The following is a 24,433-nucleotide window of genomic DNA, read 5'->3' on the forward strand; positions in this document are numbered from 1 at the left end:
CTCTTTCTTATCTCAGAGGCATTTAGAGGCTTCACACAAAACAAAGAGATGGAGGCATTTATCACTAAAAGATAAGGGGCTCGGGTGGAGGAGGACTTGCATAAAGTAGGGTGTATATATTGCGTGTGAGTAGGGGGTTAAGCACAACTATGTGCCAGTCTTGGAAAGTGAAACACCTTCATCGCACCCCGACATCAGCAGATATCTACATTCCTTTACAAGCAAACATTTGGCCTGCAAATCCAAACAGAGCGAGACCTGTTGAACAATGGCCCCTTTCAAACACGACCCGGCCTTCACAACCATACTGAGGAGCCCACCAACCCCCACACTGACAGCAACCACCCGCTGCCACCACACACACACACACACACACACACACACAAAATGACATCACTTAGCCTGGGGCGCTGCAATGCCTATCCAAAACAAAGCCTTAAGGTAGGTGCGGTGAGTGTGTGTGTGTGTGTGTGTGTGTGTGTGTGTGTGTGTGTGAGAAAGGTCGGGGGTGGCTCAGGGGGGTGGTCAGAGGGTGAGGTTGTGTGATGAGGGGTGGAGGCTGGGTGTAAGAAGGAGGACTGAAGCAGGGGAGGAAGCATTAGCAGGGCGAGTGAAGGGAAGAAAAGCAATGAACAGATGGAGAGTGCAGAAACTCGGAGGCACACGCTTCTTCCATCAGTCTGTCTGCCCGCCTGTCTTTCTGCTCCATCTTTCTGAAATCTGTCAGATCAGATGATTCCCACCCCTCCTTCCTCTCTCCCCATCTCCCTCCTCCTTCCTGCACATTCCTAGGGTTTGCCTTGTTTATTGTCTCCCCCCTCCTTCATTTTCTCTCCTCTCTCCATCTTTCACAGACCTTCCCATCATCACCATCTTTCTCCACCACAGAGAGAGGTGATCGATTTCAATCTAACGGTCGCCAAACGCTTTCTTTTTTTAAAACCCACCACACAGAACGCTGTCTGCCATGATATATATTTACTAAAACAGGCAGAAGGAAAAAAGCAGTCATCCAGAGAGACATGCTGGCAAGACGAGGAACATTTGGAGCTGCCATATTTTAGAAATTCATTCTAACCTTCATTATGGCCGATCCAAATGTTAGCATGGAGCATTTATAGAACTGCACAGCCGACAACTCAGACCAAATGACAGAATGAGTGAGCAGTGGGAGAAAATAGGCCACATCATGATTATGGAGAAACCCCAAAACAATAAAAGTTTGTGGAGCATTTCTCACTTAAATTAGATAAAGGAGTGTGCGTGCGTGTGTGTGTGTGTGTGTGTGTGTGTGTGTGTGTGTGTGTGGACATGGACAAGTGCAGAGAAGCTCCTTTATGGCCCTTCAACCTCACACAAGAAAACTACACTTAAGGAGGGAAAAAAAGTGTGTGTTGCCATGTTGTCTTCTCCGTCTGCAGCATGAAATGAGGGAACGGCCACAGAAGACGATAACGGGCGGTGGAACATAACAGAGTACATTTACTCAAGTACTTAAGTGGTTTAAGGAACTTGCACTTTACTTAAGTGTTTCCATTTTATGCTACTTAAACTTAAACTCCACTCCATTCCTGTGACAGATAGAGCTACTAGTTCATTTTTAGATTAAGATGTTACATATTGGCTTGTCAATTACAGTGGGTTTTTATATATTAAACCAGTGGTTCACAGTCGTTTTGTTTTGTTTGTGACCCTTTAAGAAGTGAAATAGTAAAAAACAAAAAAAACCTTCTCAGATTGTTTTAATGACTTTAATGCTCAAATAGGTCAAATTCCCTAACATTATGGAACTAGAATCAGATCTGTACGTCAGAAGTTTGCTTTTTCTTCTCTTGTCTCCCAGTTATCATCTCAGGACCCCTCAGGTTTATGTTGTGACCCTCTAGGCCTGCCGCATTGTCTGAGCAGAAGCAGTTAAAAGTAGTGATGACTAGAAGAGTAAAAAGCAAAGTCATATATAATAATTCTTCACTCACAGGGGGCGTTTTACTGCAAAATGACAACTTTTACTTTGATACTCTATAGTTAATATTAGTATACAGTTAACATACTTTATATTAAGTATATTTTGCTGCTGATACCTGTACTTTACTTAAGGAACATTTTGAATGAGATCAAATGAAACAGGCGATCCTGCGGTGTCTTTTTATGTTTTGCTGTGAGCGGCATTTAGTGACCCATAAATATTCATTTATCAATTAAGTCATTAGCAGAGAAATTTGATGGCAGCGGTGGTGGGATAGAAGCAGAAAGAAGCGTGAGGAGATGGACCAGGGGCATTCCATGGTGTACCAAGCGAGACTGGTGAACTCTGGGTAACCTGGCGGCTTGGCACACAGGGGCCTAAGGGTCAGGGAGGGGTAGAAGCAGAGGAAGAGAACGGCATGGCACAGGATGGCATGGGGCTACCAACAAAGTGCCGCACGGCCACTGGGTGCCACAGTTCTGATTGAAGGAGCCGACGTCTGTTTTGACTCCTCATTTGTGTCTACTTGTCATGTGTGCCTGCTCGTGGATATCCCACTGTGGCCCTTTCTCCAGAGGCCAGTTCGAACCAGAAAAGGCTGGTTCCTCTTGGATTTAATAGCTGATCCTGCAGGTCATGTGGTGGAACAAAAAAAAAAAAGACTGATAAGAACAGCCTTTTCTGTCTCTGTTTCCCCTCCTTTTCTCTTTCTCCCCCTCTCCTCCCTCTGTCCACCCCACTATAATGGAGGAAAATGAAGCAAGAGGTTGCGGGGGGCAGTGGCTGCGGAGCCAGACATGGAGGGGGTTTACTGCTCTGCAATAAAACAGAACAAAAAACAGAAATATGCAGTCTGAAGGAGAGCTTTAGCTAACTCCAGAGGGGAGCAGAGCAGGGGGCCAGAGTTGGGGAGTGTGCGTGTGCGGACCTTCATGTGTTAATGTGCGTGTTCCTATACACTCATTGTGCAAAAAACCTCAGGTATTCAATCTCCATCTGATATAGTGAAAATAATACTCCTTATTACCATGGAGACGCTAATCAAAACAGAAGTATGCAATTACAGTAGGTCTGCTTAGAACAATGGAGTCAGTAGGAGAATAACTCTACATACAGAGTAATGACTCTGGAGTGACCTCTTCTCTGAATCAAACTGCTGCAGCTGCGTGTCTGTCCAGGTTATCTGTGGATTATTGACCAGCCTTTAAAATAAGAACCGTGTAAGATAAACTTTGATGTGTACTGATTGCTTGGACAGTGATTCAAGTGCAGGACCTCAGCAAATCAAGGGCAAAGTTACGCTCTCGCACACAAACACACATGCACACATTGATCCGCCGTCTTTATCCCTCTCCCCTTGTTGTCCCCGCTGTCTATCGATTCTGCAAACTGGGCAGAAAAACACTCTTTGCTTTCTGCGCTCCAAAGGTCAACGTGAGGGGTTGAGTGAGTTGGGTCTGAACTCGGCGTTACAGTGCTGAGGACAGCACTCTGTGTCCTCAGAGAGTGACACTAAACCATCATCTGTTACCGGTTTAAGTCCATATCATACCTCTGCCAACCTTACAGGGTCAGTTCACTCAACCCACACAAAAACCACATCTTTCCACTTACCTCTTGTGGTATTGAGCCATGCAGAAAGTTTCTGTTTTACTAGCCAATGCTGTGGTGCTCAAATCATGGAAAATTGCACTTGAAAAGCTGGACAACAATGTGTGCGTGTGCAAGTTTTTTTCTTCCAGAAACAGTGTCCCCGTTATTCAGGATATTCCACAGACTTCACTGTCAGCAATATTTCAAAGGAAATATTTCTTCAATAAAAAGCAGTTCCAGTTAAAAAAAAAAAAAAAAGATGTGGGATTTGGGTGAACTAACCTTTAAACAGACCTTTAAAAATAATTAACTGAGTAAGTTTCAGCCTGCCGGAGTTAAGATGGGTGATTAGCATGAGGGACAAAACCACCAAGCTGCTGCTTCAAAATAGGTTAGAAGAACTCCAATTTATCATAAGATTACCTCATAGGTATAATTGGACATCATAAACACATAATACCATCATGAAAGTAGGATTTGTCTAAATGAATAAAACACAGAAATAAATAAAGACTACATTAAAACTGTTGATATAGGCATCTTTAGCTTCCACACACTTGGCAGCACTCCTTGACCCGCACCTGCGTCCAGAGTGCACCTGGTTGATCAAACAGCGCGTGCACACACACACACAATTCTCACTGTGAGAACTCCCTCCGCTCGCCTCCCCCTCCTCCACCTCTTCCCCCCTCCATCCCTGCACTCCGTCTTTGTTGGCCTCACAGGTGTACACTGAGTGTTTTATGCGTGGTACTGACCCACTACGTCCAGGGTGTACGTGTGGTTGATGGATCCAAACTCGTTCTCCACCAGACAGGTGTAGTTGCCCTTGTCCGACGGCACCACGCTCTCCATGATCAGGGTCCAGTGCTGGCTACGCACCTGGGGACGAGAAGCAAGGGTTTCTTGTTATGAGAGGACGGAAACACAGATGTGACAGACGCCAACAAACGCACAAATACAGAGAAATGCAGGTGACTATAAGACACATAAATGAGAAAGATGACAGAGGGGATTTGGTTGGAAGATTGAAAGACGAGAGCTGATGCAGTGTGCTGGAAAACAATATTGAGGCTGATGACAGGCTGATTCCACCAGAATGACTCTACAACATTAGAATATTTTCTTTATTCCCGCAAATGACATCAACTGCTGGAACAAATATCCCAATTGCATTATTAGTTTTCAGCCCGGGATAAAATGGATTTGGATTTACAAAGGCAAATATAAATTGAGCAACACGTACTTCCCCGTAATTCTTCTGTCAGTCACTGTTATCATGGGTAGTAAACCCCACCTTTCCGTTGTAGGCGCTTTCAAACTCGCCGTTTTTCATAATTATTTGCGAAAATAGCTTCACCTCCGTGTGGAATCCACAGGTGTGAGCTGACAATAGCGTTTCCGTCTGCACACTGAGGAGAGACTGTAGCCACTGCTTGCACAGGCCTACATTTCACACAATGGAGAGATTATGCCACAGGGCTGGGCTCAGGTACAGCTTTTGTCTGACATTTGTTGACAAAAAGAGAGAAACGAGCTGCCCACGGTGTATCTGACAGCCTGACTGTATCACTTCCGTCACGTCGGGGCTGTTTTTGGTCTGCGCTGTAATGAGCCTGCTGAAAGCTGAAAGGGAAGCGACATTAGCAGCTACATCAACATGATCTGCTCCTAAACTTTCCTGGCGCTGGGACGTGTTTCCTCATAAACCGTCAATCATTAACCGGGAGCCTCAGACTCGTTCAGCATCACTGGATCTTTTCATAAATTAATTTCACGACTGTCTGTTTAAGCTGTTATTCCGCTCTATCAGCACGGCTCGAGCACATTCAGTAAATGCTGCTTGTTTTGAGAGACAAAGAGAGGAATTTAGGAGCAAACATTACTAAAGTATAATCTAAATACACTCCGTCACAGGGCAGGAATTCTTCATATTAAGACTAGTTGATGCTCTTTTCAGGCTTTTTTATAAGAGGAAATAAAACACAAGCATACTAGCTTTACTTTCCCATGACATACAGAATCAGGTATTTTCCGCACATATAAATCAACTCAGACTGTTTACTTCCCAAAACGGGACAAGGGTGAGAGACATTTTCACCAGCTAAACAAAGCTCTTCTGTTGGAATTATGGAAAGCCATACTCATTTAAATCTACTATTGACATGGAGTTGAAACAATGACCACTGAAATTATTATTATTTTGGTCTGCCTTCCAAGAATTAGGGAACACATTGAGTTTTAACTTTGAGTCAGTTTGCTTTTCTTTCTGCGGCGTGTTATAAACGGAGAGTCAGAAAGCTGCACAGCACATCAAGCTCCCTCAGTTTAAACTTCAACCAGCTCTGCAATAGTGTTTGTGAATCACATTTCATAACAATGGAATCACATGTTAGAATCGCATACTAGTCTCCGACCAAAGCCAGTGGGACCTGTTCTCCCTGATTGAGTTACCTCAGCATTCTCGACTCATTTCAACCCTGACGCTACCTACTTTCTCTATACGTTACTGTCTGGGGGCATTTAACCCTTAAGTCCTGGGCTTAAGTTTCTAATTGTTGGTGGTAAAGAACCATTTCGAGTTACAGTGAGGGGCTCTGTAAAGTATCCTGGTGAGAGGAGGCGCACGGATGAGCAATTCCAATTTCACACCAGAAACCCTGCCCTCGTTTCCTGTCTGCTCTCCTCCCGTCTCTCCAGTGAAGGGTGGAAAAGGGGTGAAAGGACGGCCGGGGAATGATTGGAAGAAGCTTTAACGTCTTGTAAAGACATTCACAAAATGACCAGAAGTGCTGTGGCACAGAAAGCAGTAAAAAGCAAGAGCTGACATTTGTAATAAAAAAGTATGATGTATTACTGTTTATCATACCTTATATCCTCCCATGCGGTCCTCTTGGCGGAAAGGCCTGCTGTTTTTAAGCCAGCGCAGCTTGGGCCGGGGGTTGCCTCCTGCAGCACAGCGGAACTTGACTGTGTTGGCAGCTGGCACCGCGTGCAGCTTCTTCTCCATCTTTGCTGATGAGGTCCAATACGGAGCGCCTACAACCAGAGAACAGTTGGTGTTCAGTCGGGGTGAGATTTCCTCATCATGTCCTCAGCATTAACAGTTTGGCTTCAGGGACTTGGACTGGCTAAGGCAGATATACATAGAAGCGTGACTGCAGAGAAGCCAAACCTGAACCATTTCTAACACTCCCAGAGACACCCCCCCCCCCAACACACACACACACACACACACACACACACACACGCACATACACACACACGTCTTTGGCAACACTGACTGACCCGCCGTCTGCATAACACAACCCAGAGCTCCACATTCACACAGTTAAATAGAAACACACACTTTCCCTGTAGGCTCGGCGGGGTGTTGCAGAGGGGGAAAAAACATCAGCTCAGAGGGGAGAATGTGCCTGGGCGTTGCCAAGAGGGTAACTAGACCATCACATTCAATTTCATCTCATTCCACTTAGCAGCTTTTTTTCTCCCTCCACTTCCTCCAATTACCCTTGCTCCCTTGTTTATCTGCCTGTCACTTGGCTAGATATGGACTGCAGGGCCAGGGATGCTTATCACCCATGGAAAATCATTATGTGCCCTCAGGGGAGAAAATGAATGTCACGTTTAACGAAGGATTTCAGAGTTCTCAACGCGCTTTTTTCCAGATTTTATCAACGCCAAACCGTTACCATTTCTCCTACTGAAATCTGTCGCCTTCCTTGTGTTTCGTCCATTCCCTCGTTCCCTCTTTTCTCCCAATTTCTGTCTCTCAGTCAGCTGGATTTTCCTCCGAGCCCACACCCGCCCTTTCTCTCTGCACCTGGGAGCGTGATTGCCTAAGCAGATGGGGCTCAGAGGGGAAGAGAAACTCAAAGTCAAACAACAACCCAAACGGTCTTCCACACCATCACTTCCTCTCCAAATAGCAGGAGTACGAGCAACAGCGGGAATACCCACAGATAAGACCATTGCTGACTTAAGTATGAGCCTCATACATAAGTTAACACCCCAGTAGAATATTTGCTCCCAGTGCCCTCCCTCCAATCTCTTTGTCCGATCTGCATACTATCAGACACCTCCCATCATTTTCTCTGGCACGCACAGCCGGACAAGTCGCACATACTTGGATAGTAAAGTCAGTAAACAGTGCTCTTCCTTCCTGAATGGATGCATACGGTAAGTACTCAAACTATAATTAGTCATTCCCCTTTCTTCTTCTTCCTTCTCACTCTCACTATCTGTGTTTGGCTTCCTGCAGCTTCACCCCTCAGTCCCCTCCACGTCTCTCCATTCACTCTCCCTGTCATCGCTCCGTCCGTTCAGAAGAAGACAGATTAGGTGGAGACTGGCCCATTGCGAGGCTGTCTCTCCGAAACGACCTCTGACCCCAGAGTGGCAGCCGGGTCGGAGGATGAGGCTGGGACATGAAAGGTGAGCGGTGCTGTTTCCCATGCTCTCCGTCCGGAGGGGCAGCACTTCAAACGAGACGACCCCCAGACCTCTCTCCAGATGAGGCCAAACTCTCACTGGCCCAACTGCTGCGGACTCCAGGATCCCCCGCCTCCCCCAAAGCCCCGTGCATCCGGATCCCCACTCACGGCTGTTTATCCTAAGCTGGCCTGGGGTGAGCTGAGGTTATCTAACCCCTGCGAGTCCAGACTTTTTTTTTTCTCTCCAAGTTCCTCCAGAGAGCCAAATCCATCAGTGACTCAAAGCAGTATTACGACGCTGAAATGATTTCTTGTTGTCTGAACAAGGCAACTTTGTACAGTGGATTAATACAGCCACTGTTGGGAAATGTGAGATTCTGGAGATTGCAGTTTCAAGAGCATCGGTCGTATGACAGCCATGTATTTCCAAAAACTTTTCATAAGCTAAGAGAAACACCCTGTTTTCAACTTTGTAGCAATGCGTTTTTTGGCTAAGCCGAAATGTTTTTCAATGATTTATTTAGTGTTGCTAAATCCTGATTGATTTACAGAAATATGTGACATCAACATTTTCCAACTGAGTGCCACCCACTTCAAACAAGCAAGCTGAGCTCAGACGAAATACTGAGAACTGTTCAAACTTTGGCAGAAAAGTTCATGTAGAGCCCCATTACCATTGTACGGAGCTGACTGAGTGAACGGCTTTTAAGGGCCTTTAAAACATCGCTGTCACAACTTTTCTCATAACATCATGACTTTTTCTTCTTGCAACCATATGACTTTATTTCCATAAAATTTTGACCTTTTTCCTAGATATTATGACCTCATCCTCATACTAGAATATTTTTCTCATAAACTTATTCTCATTATACGGTTTTTATTTCCAAAATATGACTTTAATATTGTGGAAATCCATAATGTGTTGTTCTCTGGGCTTTGCACGAGCGCTTCACGTCTCAGTCTTAACTTTCAGTCGTGAATTTAATTATGTTGGTGAGACAGAACTGTTCTTCCATGAATATCCCGACATATGCAGCATTAACTCAAGGAGCAGCACGGTGACAATGATGTAAACAATGAGCCAAGTCGTCCACAGGACTGAACACGGAATGCAAAGCTCCACGTGGCTCTTTAACTTCATCATGACATCAGTGCTACCCCCTCCCCTGCCCCCACGCCCTCACCCTTCCCCTACACACACAGCCTCCCTCACAGATCCCTGTAGAGGCTCTTCCATGTCTCCTCCAATAACACCACCCACTGCTGATGACGGACAAACACTCTGGACTCTCTCCCTTTTCAGCTTCTTTCACCGGCTCATGTTGTTCAAACTTCTATACAAAGTCAAATCAAAATGCTCTGTTTTGCGGTGGCCTGATGCCCAACCCATTCTGAGCGCTCCACAAGAAAAAAAAAAAAGCCACAAATATATAGCTACACCCGCACTCTCCGCTCTCATTCCCTCCCACGCCTACATGCACCCTCCTCCCTCGCTCCAGTCCTCGGCCTGAGGCCAAGGCTCCACGCCATGCTCAGAGAAGTGCTGGTGCTGGTCCAACAAACCCCCCTCCTCCTCCCGCTGCCTCTTTTCCCTCTCCTCTTCTTCCCCCTTTCTTTTAATAATAATCTCGGTTTTGAATTTTCAGAAACACACACGGCGAGAAAATGCGACTGTACTGCCAGAACAGCTTTCCCTTTGTTTTCAAACAGCTTATTACCACCAGAATGGCTGGATCTTTTCCCTCTCCCCCATTTTTTCCTCTTGCTGAGTTCCTCTCTCCCCCCCATATTTAATGGATTTCAGGCAATTACAGTCAGCCCAAAAGTGGAGGAGGAGGACTCACGGTGAGACGCAATGCGTGTGGAGAATTTTAACAAGATGTGGAAGCCCTCATCTTTACTTCAGTGAGTGTATGTGTATGTGAGCACATGCATGTGTGCACGTGGCTACATGAGCACATTACTACCCCAGATACCCACCAGAGCATAGACAAACTTCGGTAAAAATTTCTCTGTCTCACATGCACATACACACACGCACACACAGGCCCATCAGGTGGGTAACTGGGTCCAGATGGGTGTCTTTCATAATGGATGAGCCCAGCTGACTGACTGACTGGCTGGCTGGCTGGCTGGCTCCATGAGGCCTGACTACCTGAGGGATACTAGCTAAAGGAATGTCAGGAATCTCCATATTCCCTGGAGACACACACACACACATACTACACACTACACACTCCAATCTCACAGTATTGGCCTAGACAGGAATGCTAAGGTATAGAATAGCAGAGATGTGGGTGCAGGGCAGAGCTGACATGAGTTTTGGCATTGCTAACAGTTGTCTCCTCCCAATCCCAAAAGAAAAGAGCCCATCCGCTTTCTCTCCTAAATAATAATCGGGCTGTCTGAACTGTGCTAATAAGAACTGACAAAGCTAAGTAGATTATTTCACTTAGGGATTACATCTTTGTAAGCGTTCAACTATCACAACCAGCATTCCAGACATAAGTTTTGACATACTGTGTGTCACAGTGACTGCTCATCATTTTTGTAGACCAGAACATAGCTTCTAACAAATTAGGTATGCAAGATTTAGCATATATAAAGCTTTATAAGCATTAAGCTATTTCCAAATATCTGTCAAATGCTACTGCAGGAAGTGAGATGCGGGTATTTTCAATAAAACGGGGGCCATGTTTTTGCTGTGTCTACTCAGGTCAACCCTCATTGCCGGACCAGAGAAAGTGATTGCGGAGAGAAGACAGGATCAGATCAGTGCATCGACAGGCTTCTACCATCCACTTGATGTGCTTTGCTCAAGGGCGCCTAATCTACATGAGGTGGTGAGGAAGGGTAGCGCATCATTAACTCCTTTATCCCTCCTTACTCCTTATACTCACTTATCTGTTCTCCGTCTGCCCCAGCGTCCTCCGACCGCTCTGTATCGTCCTCATCATCCCCCGACGAGATGGCATCTGCACAGAGTAACCACGATTACTGCCACCCTTTCGCAATCCGCATACACACATACACTATTGCATGCAGGAATGCACATGCAGTTAGTTTCTCGCAAATTTGCACACACAAATTTGTTGAGAAAATGCCAGAGTGAGGCCCTTTTCTGATCAATGTCCGCATATGCTACTTTAGTTGTACACACACACACTCACTAGGCCCCAGAGTCGCTCAGGAAGAACAAAATTCAGGCTGTTCATCTCTGACCACATCTGCTCCATGGCCAACCATGACTCAACCAAGCTCAGTCCAGTTCTAAATCTCCAAAGTCCCTGTCCCATCCTGACCTGTCTTATCCCTGACTCACCTGTGACATTCACTATGAAGCAGACCGTGTCTTTGTCCACACTGGTGCAGGTGTACAGGCCTGAATCCTTGGCCGTGGCATCACGGATCTGCAGCACCTCCTGCTCTATCAGCGTGCGGTTGTTGGTGCCCAGAGAGCTGCCGTCTTTGGTCCAGGTGATGGTCCCCGTCGGCGGCAGAGGGCAGCTCAGCTTCAGCACCTCCCCCGGGTGCACTGAGCATATCGTGGGCTTAGAAATTTGGTATTTGTTCGATGCGTCTGCAGAGCGAATGGGTGGAGCAGGGGGAGGAAGTTGGAGTGGGGTGAAGAGGGGGGCAAAAGGACAGATTGGAGGAGGAAGAGGGTGCACAAGAAAGAGGAAAGAGAGGTGGGAGAGGAAGAAACAAGCCATAGTTTAAGAAACAAAAACACCACATAACCCCCAATGGATGCACTTAAATCAACTTATGCAGGAGGAGCAATACAGAAAAGAGGAGGCCCATTTTTCAAACCATTACACCAACTTGTCATTGCCACAAACTCCCAGTCAGTCCTTTGAAATGGATCCCTTAGAAAATACCACTATTCTGTTATCAAGTGTGCAGTGTGATCGTTGTGTATAGATTCAGAGCATGCAGTTACGGCCAGAGCAGCTTGTGTAGAGGAAAAAAATAAACAATCAATACTTTGCGAGCAGGTGAGAATTGGACATCGCTGTGATGACAGACAGCTCCCTCCCCCGCCTCCCCCGACAACCACCCATCCCTTTTAGCATAGATGCCAAGCAGCCAGTGTGTGTGGGTGAGTAAGAGCAGTACAGACAGATCTCTGCAGGCTAAAAAAAGGTAATAAAACTCCAGCACGTCTGCCCATCAGAAAGGAAAGCAGCCAGAAGAAGCTCTAGGACGGAAGCAGTTGTCAGGGAGGGGAAGGGAGAAGAGGGAGGGGGAGGGGGGCGCTCTCTTTTTTGCCTTGTCTCTGGCTTTGACTGTACACCTAAGCTTTGAAAACCTTGACCTGGCTGTAGCCTGACTCTTCTGTTTTCCATCTCTCCATTCTTGGTTGTCTTTCATAACACGGCCATGGAGGATCTACAACTCCTGCACAGGATCTGCCGGCCAAGACAGAGAGTAAGAAACTCTGCACGACTCCAAAGTGCATAAAACCTTCACTTCTGGGAGAAAATCCAAGTCCGCCTGTGAGTGCATGTGTGTACACCATGTCCTCTGACTTGTACAACTGCACGGAGAGAATGAGGTGAATCCCCAGTATATGAAAAGGGAATTCGGAGTGTCTGAGACTGCACTTCTACATCATCCATGCAAACTCTAGACTGTCACTGAATGTTGAGCAAAAAGGGGGAAAACCTGCCTGAAATACAAGCTGGCTTCTGCCATATATACCAAAGCCAATTCCAGTCACCCTGAGGCTCTTGTAGCCATTAACACACACACACACACAAACACACACATTCATGCGCAAATGTGTCTATTCACTCAGCTCAGACTGAGATGCATCTTGACACTCTTTGCCACCATCCACAGTGAGAAAACACTGGAAAGTTCTTTTTATTGCAGCACAAAAATGTCCAAAACTGTGTGTGCATGTGTGTGCGTGTGTGTGTGTGTTTTCTTCAGAGGGAACTGAAGGAAAGGGGCAAACAAGAGAGGTATTAAACAGATTTGAGAGGGGGAAAGTAGTGACAATGGAAAAGCATACAAGAAAGCCAATGATGCAGGTATATGTAGTGTTTGACTGAAGGCTGATAGGTGTAATTAAAGAGATCGTGGCACTCCCAGCCTTTCCTGTACCTCAATATACCTTTTCAACAACATTCCAGCCGCATTATGCACCCTACCCCTGTGGTAAACGTAAAGTGTACGCACACACTCGCCTCGACAGGAAGGGAAAGTCATTCCGCCACAACCCAGCAGTCGAGGCATGTGTGCAAGCCTCTAAACGTTCCCCTTGGGCAAGCAGACACACACAGGTACAGTTCTTGTATTGTCTTTTTTTTTCTCTCTCTCTTTCCTTCGATCCGGAAATAATTAACCCCTCCTTCGCCCCCCAGGACTGAGTGTGTGGTCTGATAAGAGGTGGAGCTCCTGTGCTGATTGATGGGAGCTGTCTCCGCTGCCTTTTACCACATGCTTTTCCACACCGGAGGCCACTGTGTTTGCTTTGACATTATTACTGCCTTCAGCTTTTCCTTTATTGTTTAATTTTAGTGATTTAGACATGTTATAACGACCAGGACACAAAGTACAGGAGGTATCTGCTGGGAGGTGAGCAGGTATGGACAACTTCAAGGCGACGGGCCCCTCAGTGAGGCTGACGAAGCAACGCTACACCTGGAACACTCACACACACATAAACACACACAGCATAGCGAAGAGGAAGGCAGGGCGCTGAGGTGCTTCATAGAAAGATGATACTCAGACACATGGATGTGTGTGTGAGTGTGTGTTGCGCTGCAAGGGGAGGTCAGGCAGAGAAGGAGAGATGGAAGGAGGGAAAATAAGTTCAGAGGAAAGAAAAAGGAGAGGAATCTCTCCAAATGGTGCGTCTGATTAAAGAAAGCACAAACACGTAGATCTGCCTTCATCATTTTCTTATCTCTGCTGTGCCCATCTGTCCCCCTCCATCAACTCCCCCTCCTCCTGTCGCTGCTCCTTCGCTTCGCTCTTTCACCTTCGCTTCAGCTTTGCCCTCTCCTTCCCCCTTCCCACACATCTCCACCCCCGCTCCCACCCCACTGACCCCGCTGACCTAAACCTGACCCTTCCCAAACCTGTTGACACCTCCCGCCCAATTGTTCATGGGAACCGGTGTCATGTACACACAAACACACACACACACACACGGTAGAAGCCTTGCACACACTGAGAAAACAAAAATATAGAGGTCCACTTAAATAAATGCACGTATCAGACACCAGGAGATGGAGGCCCAGACACACACTCACACACACCGTGCTCCACTTGAAGAGAGTTTACAAGAGTCCGGGGGTGCATGCTGAGTTGAAGAGCTGAAACACTTCACTGCAGATTTTTCATCTCTGCAAAGTTTCATCCCCCTCTGCACCACAGGAGGGGGCGGGAGCCTCTCTATCTCTCACACACACACTCACACTTTTGCTCGATTTCAACCAAACAGCATTCTCCTCCTCCCTCCCTCCATCATCACTATCATTTCACATCTCTTCTCCTGAAGCACATCTCCATTTCAAAACCCATCTCTCTCTTTCTCTGACAGCTATTACAAATGTCTATCAGGTGTGATAGATTCGGGCTGTCCGCTCCTCGCTATCACTTGGTCCTCATTCACACCGTCTTGGCTGGCAATAATTAGTCTCACAGCCTGAGTGTCTGCGGCAAAATACGGCGAGCAATTCTCACCAATGTCTCTATGACGTCTGCTCGCCCGTCTGTCTTTCGAGGCGGTGAGAGCCAAGCAGCATGACGGCAAAGTGTCGAGGGCGGAGTCTGCCGTTTTCTTACGTGAATGATCTTATGAATTTACACATTTGGCTGCAAGTCCACTCTCCGATGTCCTCCCTGTCGAGTCCAGCACGACGGGATAGGTGGACTAAATGTAATGACTGCCATCTCAGAGGCGCACACTCAGCATGCACGCAGACCAACACAGGAGAGCACACACACACAGACACAGACACACACACACACACTGCCAAATCACATTATCGCTGCTGCCCTTTCTATCCCTCCTTTTTTCCTCTCCTCTTTCCTCTGTATCCTCCTCACACAGTCAAATCCCAGGACTTCTCTCCCCTTTTTTTGTCTCTCCCTCTTTTCTGATGTCAGTGTCCTTTCACATTCAAATCCCACCTTAGCTTTTTTTTTTTTTTATTGTGACAAAGGAGCAGCTCCATGAACTGGCTCCATGGCAACTGCCCCTCCGGTTCACCCACTCCTTCACCCCTCATCAAGGCATTCCCTGAACCCCACCTGACCCCTTTAACCCACCGACAACCCCTTATCTTCAAAATCTTCTGAGGTCGACTAGAGCTTCTTTCGAGAGATTCATCCTGAGGGTTGAACATTAAATCAGCAGAACACACAAACTAAGGATGCAACTAACTTCATTATCAACTAATCTGTCAATCTTTTTTATTTTCATTTAATTGGTTTGTCTGCGGATTGTCAAAAAAACTGTCAAAAAATGAGTAACAACTTTGCATGTCTTGTTTTGTTCAATCAACAGTCCAAAAAAATCAAAGACATCCAGTTTACACTGATATAAAACAGAGAAAAGCAGCAAATCCTCACACTGGAGAAGCTAGAATCAGAGAATCTTTTCACTATGTCTCACTCAAAAAATGACTGAAACGTTGTCAAAACAGTCAGAACAGATTTTATTTTACAATAGACTAATCAATTAATATAGCTAATATACACATTTACATTCTAAGTGACACTTTTTCCCAGAAAAGAGAGGAGGAGACTCACAAAAACACGTCGAAGGTGATGTAAGGCTGATGCAGGAATCAAATCTGTGACTTTTCAGTCATCCTTGACACTACGGCTCCTCAAAAAAATATATACAGTAAGTGTTACATGCATCCTCACTGAAAATGGAAAATCTGACACCGAATTCCTACATGCATTTAATTTTCTTTACTTTTATTAGGAAATTGCATCACTACTTGAGCGCAGGAGTTCTTTAATCTATATATTTCTTATCTTCTTCTGTGCTTTTCCTCCGTCAGCCTGCACCCCGTTCGTGCTGGCTCAGATTCCTCTCTGCTGTACATTGGACAGTCAGACACAAGCTGGCACAGGTAGTGGCTCTTCCCAGCCTCTTATCAGACAGGTGTGAGATTGAGCGGTGGAGTGACAAGGTATTTTCTGGCACATCAGCCAAGGCAAATAACAGTGCACACACACACACAACCACCTACACACTCAGACCTTCAAGATTAACACCAGCCAACGGCAGGCTAATAAAAGTCATTGTGTAAGGGCCGTATATTCAGCCCAACTGGCCCCGGTCACACCACCGGCCCACACTCTGCGTTTGTTTAGAGTTCAGTTCCATTGCCATCGCCACAGTCACAGTCACACACACAAAGACACACACACCATGTCATTAGCCGGCCAGCTGACACTTTTATACTTTTACAACCGCACTCCTACTGTGCAGATAGCACAGTATTACAGATAGGTAATAAGCCTGCAGCTCCTTGACATTCCCATCTTCACACACAGAAACACATACTGACACACACAACTACCAACAGCAACCCATAATCAGTGTGCTGTTAATGAAATAAAGGCAATTGCTACTCTGGTAACATACGCTGACTATGTGGCTCATTAAATAAAGTACAGCGTACAGGTGGAAACTTGATTAAGAGTAGAAATCATGCTGAAAATAAATATATAAATATGCCAAGATAGCAATTATGTTGCTGCTGAGCCCAGAAACTCTTCAAGAAATGAAGTTGTCTTTTGTTGACAAGCATCCATCCATTTCTTGGGTCATGCATGAAAGACTCATCCTTGACACAAAATGTAGCCTTTATTTATATAACCACTCAACTGTTTTGAAGTGTTTGCCTCCATGCTGATCAGAGCATTTTTTGAAGAACAGACCTTGGCAGGGTGTACTTGAAAGTACAGCCAAACCATGAGCTGACTTTTGTCTGCTGCGCTCACATTCTGCCTGCGTTCCAATGTGCCTGGTGCCACACTTATTCCACATTATATGCAAAGAGGGGCCTGAACAGACCACAGAGTGGAGAATACCAATGTTAAAGACACACACACACACACACACACACACACACACACACACACACACACCTTCTGTGTTTGGTACCTTTGTTATTCAGCTCAGAGTATTTTAATCACTGTGCAAACGGAGAGTGCCTGGACAAGGTAAACACTCACATAGATACTGAAGTGGCAACAGGGACAACAATAGGCCTGTTGTGGAGACCTTAACCAGCGCGCTCGCTCGCTCGCTCTACTTCTACTGTTACAGCAGCCACAGGTAAACAAACTAGCAGGGCCACCAGGGGTGCAGGCGTGGGCTCTATGGAGACAACATTGATATGCAATCTGATGAATCTACAGCAATTACAGCTCCCACACACACAAGCAGCGGTGTGACCGAGGCTGCAGGGCAGAGAAGGGCGGAGGGGAGGGGGTGGTGGAAATCCTAAACATCTCTGCAGGGGGGGGTGTTATTAGGACAGAGAAGGCGGGGCCAGCCAAGCTGTCTCTCTAACATCTATGTATGGCCTACAGGTGACACCGGTGCAGCCCATCAGAAGCAGTGAACAGAAGGAGACCACAACAAACCGGAGCTGTGGACACGCTGATTCAATCACACACAGCTGTGGACAAATCTTTAGTTGCCATGTGCAGCATGGAAAATGATTCGGGATCAGATAGCAGGCCAGGTTCTCTGTGCCCCATTGATCCCTCATCATGTGACCCCCCCCTCCCAGGTCTAGCCACTTAATCTTCAGTCACATGACTTCACTGCTGCCCAGCGCTCTGTAATCTCTCTATCTAAAGGAGAAGTCAAATATGCACAAATCCTCTTAGACCTTTCCTGGAGGATTGTGTAACTCTCTCTGTCTCTCTCCCTCTGTCCTCTCTGTGGCCATGTAGCATAGCGTCCGGGGCCATGTGGGGCTCTGAACCCAGCGGCTTGGAGCCAAAGCGTCTGCAACGCAACAACAAAAGCAACAACAGGAGAGGAGAGCTCAGCAGCCTCTCATCAAGGTAGCTCAGAATGATACCTGACCTCTAGGGCAAAGGGCAACACAAGGTACAGAGTGTGTGTGTGTGTGTGTGTGTGTGTGTGTGTGTGTGTGTGTGTGTGTGGAGAGAGAGAGAGATTAGGGGGAATTGGCTTAAAAAAGTGATGCTCTGTTGTTGGCCTAACTTACAATTAGCATGCTGATGAAAGCCCGGGAACAAAAGGCTTTGGTATGTGAGTTACCATCCATCACAACAACTCTAATTAGCTAGTCTCTGACCAGACTGGAGACAAAAAATAGAGAAGCCTCAAAAGAAAAGAAAAAAAATAGCTGTCTGCACTACAGAAAACTGCCTTTCACAAAAGGTTTCTCAAAAGTTTGTGTTTTGCCAATAAAAATATGGCTTTAAGATATTTTTCATCCACGTACTCCCTGTCCCTCCCTCTTTGTGCTTCTCTCCAGGCAAGCAGGGCATAAGAGAAATGCCAGCATAAACACTGTCCCACCCTGCTTCACGGCTCTCCCTTGTCCTCCCACGTGGGGTCACAAACTTGCCTTTAACACTCAGGTGTACCCTGAACTACCACAGACATCAGCAGGAGAAATTAAACAAAACCGTGTGAATCACACGCCTCACAGTGAGGACAGCAAGAGGCTCACCATGCCGAGGCTAGTTGTTTCTCTTCTGTTTATTCATTTTAAGCCTCCCAAAATCTTAAATTCGTTCTACATATTAGATTTTTGGTGGAGTTTAAATAGAAGGGCTGCAAGAAATTTCAAACATTAACGTCTAAGTGTACAAGCAACAGTGGAAACAGTGAAACTTCGGATCTGAAAATTCATTTTCTGTTCCATCGTCAAGCAGAACAGTAGAAATGTAAATACTCATTTTGCTGGAGGCCCATCGTGGGTCTTTATCCATTGATGTTTTATGTGCGATACAGACAAGAATTCCAAGGAAGGATGCAAAAGTTAACCAAAGTGGGATTTAAGGGGGGACACAAACTTGAGAGACCTACACCTGCTCTCTAAAAACAAACCAAACAAATGGTCTGTCGCCCTGTTCCACCTCCCAGGCCTTCCCGTGCCCCGCTGCTTACCTTCAGGTTCCAGAGTGGCCTCCTCCTCCTTGGTGGCGGTGAGGGGCGGCCGGGCCACGCTGACGGTCAGCAGGGACAGCAGGACGGCGGCCAGCAGCCAGGCCCACGAGGCCATCCCGTTAGTGGGGGCCAGCGCTCCCCATACCCCCCTTCTCCACCTCCCCCTGGACACTGATCCCATCTGAGGGGGTCCGCCCAACCATCAACTGCTGCCGGGTCGGCCTGTCACTCAGTGGAATTCACCCAATCACCTGGGCTGAGAGGTGAAGGAGACAGAGAGAGGAGGAGGAGGAAGGGAAGGTGGTGGCCGAGGGATGATTGAAGAGGAAGAGAAGTGCGGAGAGACAGAGACAAAAAGAAATCTGTTAGCGCAGAATAATTACTCTCATGTCAAAGAACTTCTTTATGCACCATTTTACCACCACCTGATTTTTGACCAAGTGAGACAGAAAACTGATGCGAGAGAAAGCAGCAGAGACACAGTGTTTCACAATGCTGTCAAACAAGCCGTGCCACAGACATACCGAAGCTGTGAGGCACCAGCAGTCGACACACAACCAGCCTGCATCTACCTCTGCTTCTCATCTATAATTATATGCCTTGAAATGTGTTGTACAGAAACCAATTAAGAGACACTGTAGCTCTGTATGTCTTAGTATTCACAGTCTAATTAGTTTCATGACTGCCTGAGTCAGTCACACAACTGCAATACAGCTCAGAGATCAGACTTTCAGTAAGTTTATTAAGAGATCATTTCACATAAATCTGATGTGGGATAAATGTTTAATCTCAAACATAACCTCCTGCATCATTTTACTAAGCTGTTTCTATCGTTTCATATAAATATATAAATACATAGAAGCTTCTCTTATTTATGAGTCATAGTATGTTTTGAAAATATCCTTGGCACAGGATAGACGACATATCTGCCAGGGTGGCACCAGTTTCGTTTACTTGGACATCGTTTATTCCCGGGCGCAACAGATGCGCCAAACCTGTTGCCCGCGCTGCTGCATCTGTGTTAATTGTATTCGTAAGGGGCTCTTATTGCATCTCCGTGACTTGATTATGAAACCCGTGAGGCTTTAATTGAAAAGCAATATTGCAATATTGAGACTCTCTCTCTCTCTCACACACACACACACACACACTCTCACACACAGCAATCTGTTTAGCCAGACATCTGCGGTTCAACCGTGCTGAAGTGTCTCTGGAGGATTGGTGAAGTCACGCTTCCCTGCGCTCTTTCTGCTCCAGCTGGACATATCGATTGGTTTCACCCGCAAAGACACATGTAGTTTGACTTTTAGAGAGCCAATCTGAAAACGTGCAACCTGATTTGGTCTTTAATTCACCCCTCAGAGGCTGCACGGTGGACGCGCACAGGCTGTCGGGGTGAATCCATGAATATATCCTAACTTTATTTTAGAGAAATGCGCCGGTTTGATTCCAGCAATTAAGGGCAGTAATTCTGCATAGATACAGTCCAGACGTGTGACTTATTAATGAATTGTAAACCAGTCATCGCACCAAACAAACATCGGGCTTACCTCTATCTAAAAACTTGAGCAGGACAAAGAGACCAGAATTACCCAGAAAAGGCCATTTCTTTTTACATCATTTAAATATGTGTGTACTGTCTAGAGCACAATATAAAAAAAAAAAACTGCTGAATTATTCTGCAACTATCAAATGTGACCACGCTTAAATAACCGAGAATGTACCAAGAATACGGATGAAGATTAAAACTAAAATCTAAAAACAGACAATGTTCAGCGAGTCGATGTAATGCGAGCTCTATTAAAAACTGTTCTTTTAGCATGTGGCTGACGACATGACATTTGGACACATGAGGGACTTTGCTCCATACATGAGCGCAGCCTTCATTTAAACCGGGCTTTGAATGAAATTTCTTGGCACTGATTGAATCCCCATTGAAATTCAAATCAGTTGGCTTTTCCACAATGGGGTCTCATTTGGAGCTGCTCAGTGATTTAGGGCTCCGGCACCAAGCAGTGAAAAAACAACTGCGGTCACGGGATAATTGGCACCATAAATGCAATGTAGAAAATGAAGCAAAGTAATAAATAACCAGGGACACTTGTTAATGCGCCCTGAAGTGATGATGCAAGGTGCTGTATAGTTTCTCACCTTCAAAAATAAACAAGGGTAGATTTCACTGAATTAACTCAAATGAATGACATTAAGTAGAAAATGAAATATGCATTGTTTTGTTGGGTGTCAATTTAAGAAAATCTCAAATAAACTTTATGAAGAACTTTGCATTTTTTAGACTTGTCAAAGTCTCAAAGGGGAGTTCTTGGTTAGGAAACTCAGTAAATTCGACTAGAAGGAATAAAATAGTTCTCATTTTCATCCTGCAGCGGTGAGGCGAAAAAAAAAAAAAAAAAAACAGCTCACTAAGGAAAGGAGCGCAAAGCATTTCCACTATCACGTAGCCTGTTTGTCGTGACAGCCGAAACCCTGACAGATGAGATTCTGTGGAAGCGTTGGACATAAACAGAAAATACTTACCAGGGAGGAATAAAATCGTGGAGATCTCTGTTTTGGCATGCACAGATAAGGGAGGAGAGAGCATGAGCTGAATTCAGAGGGAGGAATGTCTCCAACTCCACAATGCACCAAAAAAAAAAAAAAAAATCTGCGAGGCGCTGCCTTTCGTCAGTTTACTATTCCACAATCAGCCGGCATCAACTCAGATCAGAGGATATATTCCAAACCGGACTGGCAGCGTAGTCCAATGCCATGCGAGGAAATCCGAGTTTACACGCGTTATCCTCCAAAAACAGCTCGGAAAACCAACGCTGTCCCCCCGAAACTTTCCTCCCCGTCACCAAGTTTCTTCCAGGGCGCAGAACATGTCCAGTGTTCCCGAGCAGCGCACTTGTCAACTGAATAGAAAGTTTGCAGCTACTGAGGAGGTGGAACGGGGTTTAAAAGCTACAAGAGGACAGCTGTCCGATGCAAAATGGCATAAAATCCATCAGTGCGCGTTCCCCTGCTGAAAAGCGCGTCTTTCGCGTCTCTTTCTCCTGTTCCGCCGACAGTCCTCGCACTGTTTCTCAGACGCTTTGTCAGGTTTACTAGCTTTTTTCTCCTCCTTACGTCTCCACACACTGCCCTCCTCCTTCACTCCAGTGGGTGTCATTCCCCCCCACCCCATGCACCCCCAGTGTAATTCGAGCCGCTTCCTGGCCGTAGTGCCTTTGGGCCCTGCCTTCCTCCGCCCATCAAACTGCAGCGCTGCCTGCCTGCCTGCCTCCCTGCCCTGCGCTCAACTTGCTCAAAACTGGCTCCAGCGCGAGGGCCCCTGCTCGGCTCTGGAGTTGTCAGATCGCCGTAACAACGCCCCTCAGTGGCCAAGGCATGACATCTGCGGGAGGAGACGCACATTACCGACACACGCAGAGGCGCACAATGCAGCCTGTCAGTGTATTTCAGTTTATTTAGGTGCTGCAGTGCTGGTAGAAGTAATGATATCATTTTTGGAAAATAAAGCTGGAAATATCACAATATAAGATAACATTTATTTCAAGAAAGAGGTCTGCGTTTAAAATAGTAAAAGTGGTGAAGCATTATCAGAAGCAAATTGAACTGAATGTTTTTGAGTAGAAAATATATCATCTTGTAAAATGAAGTTCCTTATAGAACAAACTACCCAACAAAGTAGTTAACGGCATCAATAGTAATACAACAAGATGAAAACATACAGAAATATAACGCTCTGAATGTGGTCGTATGGTATCACATGTACTTTTAATAATACTTTATCTGCCATGTAACCAGTGACTGAAGCTTTAAATGCTGTGGAGCAAAAGTACAACATTTCCCTCTGAAATATAGTGAAATACAGTTGAAGTATAAAGTATGGAATTGGAAGTACAGTACCTCAAAATTGATTTTAGGTAGAGTACTTGAGTAAATACTTAATTACTTTCCACCACTGAGATGCTTCATGACGGGTCGAGACGTCAGCCAGTACAATCACAGCTAGCCAGCTTGTGTAGCACCATGACAGCAAGTTGGGCTTGTGTGTTGCTCAAGGGCACTTCAGCAAGGCCACCAACTCCACAGCTATGATGTCATCTGTCACACTTCTACAAACAGTGCAGATGCTGAGTGAAATGTGCTCTTTCAATTCAATACATGCCAGCAACACAATCTTTATTTTTTTAATTTAATGTGGAATAATGCTTATAGGGAATGTACACATTTGGACAAAGGGTGACGTAGTCACAGTGGTGGAAGGTACTGTGCTTAAGTAAACTGTGGAGGTACTTTGGGTGTTTTGGTCTGAGGCTACTTTAACAGGTCGTCAGCAAGTTCATTTTATACACGGCATAAGTGATGATCTTATAGTAGTAGATATGACATATTGTTATAGATTAAAGTGCCAAAAAGTGGGTTAAATAGTAAAAATTGGCTCCACCTCAACCAGTTACACCCTTGAAATGCTGCTTACAGGTTAATGCATCAGTAATAATGATATAATAATATAATACAATCATAAGGCACCATATAACACTGAAAGTGGTCCCTCTGCACAATGAATGCTTTTAATTTTCAGAGTTTGCTGGTTAAACTTTCATACTGTTGAATAAAGTTTTGAATGTAGGGCTTCTGCTAGCAATGGAGAATTTGTACAACATGGTGTTGTTACGTAAGTATGGAACTTCTTCCACTACTGCTTACACAATGAGCTCAACAGTAAATATTCATTAAATATCACATCACAAACATATTCTAAGCATCCAGCATTACAAAGCAGAGTGCCTGTAATAACAGACTGATAACATGAAAGCAAAGAGTAAAGAACTGAGGTTAGAGAGAGATAGAGGGATTTTATTCTATGATATGGTGCATTGGAGTAACTGAAGTGAAGTTCATAACTTTTCAACAAATGAACAGATCTGTTGAGAGCTGCAGAGAGAGACTGAAGGCTGGCCCCCTGCAGCTCGTCCCCCGCTGCCTCGAGCTGTCTCCTGCATTGGTTCAGGCGTTCAAGTGCTCTGAAAGAGACACAGGGGAGGGTGGAAGACTCTAATCTCCACAGACTTTTTATTTTTGTCTCACTTCCACCGCTGAAGCCCTCTTTCTTAAACAAGGGAGGGAAAACTCTTCCATTCAATTTGAAAAGAGGCACTAACAAGGTTTTTTTTTTTTTTTTTTTTTTTTTTCCTGAGGTAAAGGTTTGGCCTGTGAATGGAGAGCTCTGCATCTGTTTTTCTCTCCTCTCCCATCTCTGTCTCCACCAGTAAAGCCATCAGATAACAGTGGAGCTGACAG

At 45.6% G+C, this 24,433-nt stretch overlaps 1 protein-coding gene across 3 annotated transcripts in view; it reads right to left on the minus strand.

Annotated features, from left to right (window-relative positions):
- Positions 1-22,229, minus strand: part of fgfr2 (fibroblast growth factor receptor 2) — a 40,072-nt gene extending 17,843 nt beyond the window's left edge. For 2 of the 3 annotated variants that reach the window (XM_076742412.1, XM_076742411.1), the window contains exons 1-6: positions 21,662-22,229; positions 19,127-19,382; positions 11,315-11,572; positions 10,893-10,967; positions 6,429-6,598; positions 4,318-4,441 (exon numbers count right to left, since the gene is read on the minus strand). In XM_076742412.1, coding sequence (XP_076598527.1) covers positions 4,318-4,441; positions 6,429-6,598; positions 10,893-10,967; positions 11,315-11,572; positions 19,127-19,307 — 808 coding nt within the window. In that variant the 5' untranslated portion in view covers positions 19,308-19,382; positions 21,662-22,229. The remainder of the gene's footprint in view (positions 1-4,317; positions 4,442-6,428; positions 6,599-10,892; positions 10,968-11,314; positions 11,573-19,126; positions 19,383-21,661) is intronic. The other variant, XM_076742413.1, reaches the window with a different exon arrangement.
- Between the last annotated feature and the right edge of the window lie 2,204 nt (positions 22,230-24,433).

This window comes from Chaetodon auriga, chromosome 11 (assembly GCF_051107435.1).
Source record: "Chaetodon auriga isolate fChaAug3 chromosome 11, fChaAug3.hap1, whole genome shotgun sequence".
Taxonomy (NCBI): Eukaryota; Metazoa; Chordata; class Actinopteri; order Chaetodontiformes; family Chaetodontidae; genus Chaetodon; species Chaetodon auriga.